This window comes from Aplysia californica, unplaced genomic scaffold (genome assembly GCF_000002075.1).
Source record: "Aplysia californica isolate F4 #8 unplaced genomic scaffold, AplCal3.0 scaffold00915, whole genome shotgun sequence".
In the NCBI taxonomy this organism is placed as follows: domain Eukaryota; kingdom Metazoa; phylum Mollusca; class Gastropoda; order Aplysiida; family Aplysiidae; genus Aplysia; species Aplysia californica.
Genome location: NW_004798185.1, coordinates 193,401 through 195,330, shown reverse-complemented (window position 1 = coordinate 195,330; position 1,930 = coordinate 193,401). Strand labels below are relative to the sequence as shown.

Sequence of the window (1,930 nt, the reverse complement as noted above, 5' to 3'; positions counted from 1 at the left end):
CTGATCAGTTAACGTACTTGTATGAAAAAAAATCAAAGTGAAACTGTGACTAGTTTTTAAAAAAAAGATGTATTCGAATTCAAATTTCGGAAGAACTCTATTTTTCAATGGTTACGCTAACAAAAAACACTTTTTTTTTCGAAACGACTGTAAATAAATTTTTAAAAGCGTTTTGTCAGCTTACGGATAACATCCCAGACTGTGCTCTACGTAGTTCCGTGTCACCATGGAACGTAAAACATTGACGATTCTATTTGGAACCAAATGAAGGGCGAGAAGACAACGTTGCACACACTCACTCGACAAAAGGGAAACTGTAGTGTTTTGGCCTTCATTAGCGCGTGCATGGTGCGCACTTTAGCGACGAACTTGTCATAGAGAGCAATGAGTGGCGTCCATGACAGTTACCAGTCTAGGTCAATAATATTTATAGTTCAAGTCTTTGGAATAACAATACAATATTCTAAAAAGCTTTCTTTTTCGTGTACATCATTCGAAAGGCAAAATGTACGGTCAGGGACTGTACTGAATGTGCGAAAAGTGCGAAAATGGTGTTTTTCTAAAAAAAACAAAAACAAGTTTATTTTTGTCTTTTCGTACAATGACCACGAGGAAAGAATACAGAAGTATATTATTATACATCTTGGGATGAAGAAATATCAAACGTGTTTTGACAGAACAGGAGGGTGTCAGGCTTGCCATATAAACATAAACATGTGAGTTCAATACTCGGCTCTTCCGGATAAATAGGATGTTTTATCCTCAGATCATCCATCTGCAGTATGAAGATGTAAAACGAAACAAAACAAAACACTTTTTATAACAACAATGAAGAACAGTTTTCTTCGTTACATTTTCTGTAACAAACAACCCAAACTGAAACAGTATCTTTAGTTGAGAAAAGAGCATAAAAAAAACGAAAATTGTCTCAGATTGTATTTTATTTTTACTATTACAGTTGTCATACCCTTAACCTTTCTCAGTGTGTTACTCTTTAGAATCTCTAATCTTCGGAACTTGTATGACCCAATTATGCTGCAAGTGTCGTAAAACTCGTATCAAAATTAAAACTTGACCAAAATCTTATTCTCTCTAACCCCATCCCCACCCCCTCCCCACCCCCAAAACGTCTGCATTATCTCTCAACCCAGACACGGCCCAGAGCTGCCCGGAGGAGAGAGAGTCTGCCATGGCCTTCAACTCACAAGAGCCCAACGCCAAGCCTTTCATCCCTGTGTGTACAGCCAAAGGAGACTGGGAGAAGGCACAGTGTCACTCCACCGGCCACTGCTGGTGTGTGCAGGTGAGCAGGTTACTTCACTCACTGAGGACATGCATTCTGCTCTATCGGCAACGCTTGATGGCGCACTGTCTTGGGCTCTGCTCTTAAAATAACTTCGTTACGCTTCGTCAATTTTTATAGTCCAGTGTCCAGATTCTGGACCATTGGTTTGGGGGTTCACCACAAACATAAACATACATACACACACACACACACACACACACACACACACACAAACACACACACACACACACAAACACACACACACACGCACACACAGACAGATTTTTCAATTACGTTGTTGTTTTTTAGGGTGTGTTTTTTTTTTAACTTAAAAAAGTCACTTCGACGTGCAAACCACGAAGCACACAAATTTGTGTTCTGACTTGTTTATGCTCGTTCGAAAATGTCACATGTATCCACTACGTCCCTAAAGAGTAAATCCATAGATCGATCAACCTATCAATGAAACTAACGAACCTTGTCCCCAGTGTGCTCATCAGTTAATCAGTCGGTCAGTGAAGATTCAGGTAACTAGCCAATCAATCAACCAGTCACTCATCAACTGTCCGTTCAGCAAATAACAGAAGCTTGAAAAAGACAAGAGGGTCTGTTTTGTAAGGGGTTTCTTTTGGGAGTATTTTTTTG

At 39.6% G+C, this 1,930-nt stretch overlaps 1 protein-coding gene across 1 annotated transcript in view; it reads left to right on the top strand.

Moving 5' to 3' along the window:
* Window positions 1-1,930, top strand: part of LOC101851681 (SPARC-related modular calcium-binding protein 1) — a gene marked incomplete at its 5' end in the record, with an annotated part of 32,439 nt that overhangs the window by 19,541 nt on the left and 10,968 nt on the right. The window contains 1 exon segment of the mRNA XM_013089276.2: window positions 1,152-1,303. Within this exon segment, the coding sequence (XP_012944730.2) occupies window positions 1,152-1,303 (152 nt within the window).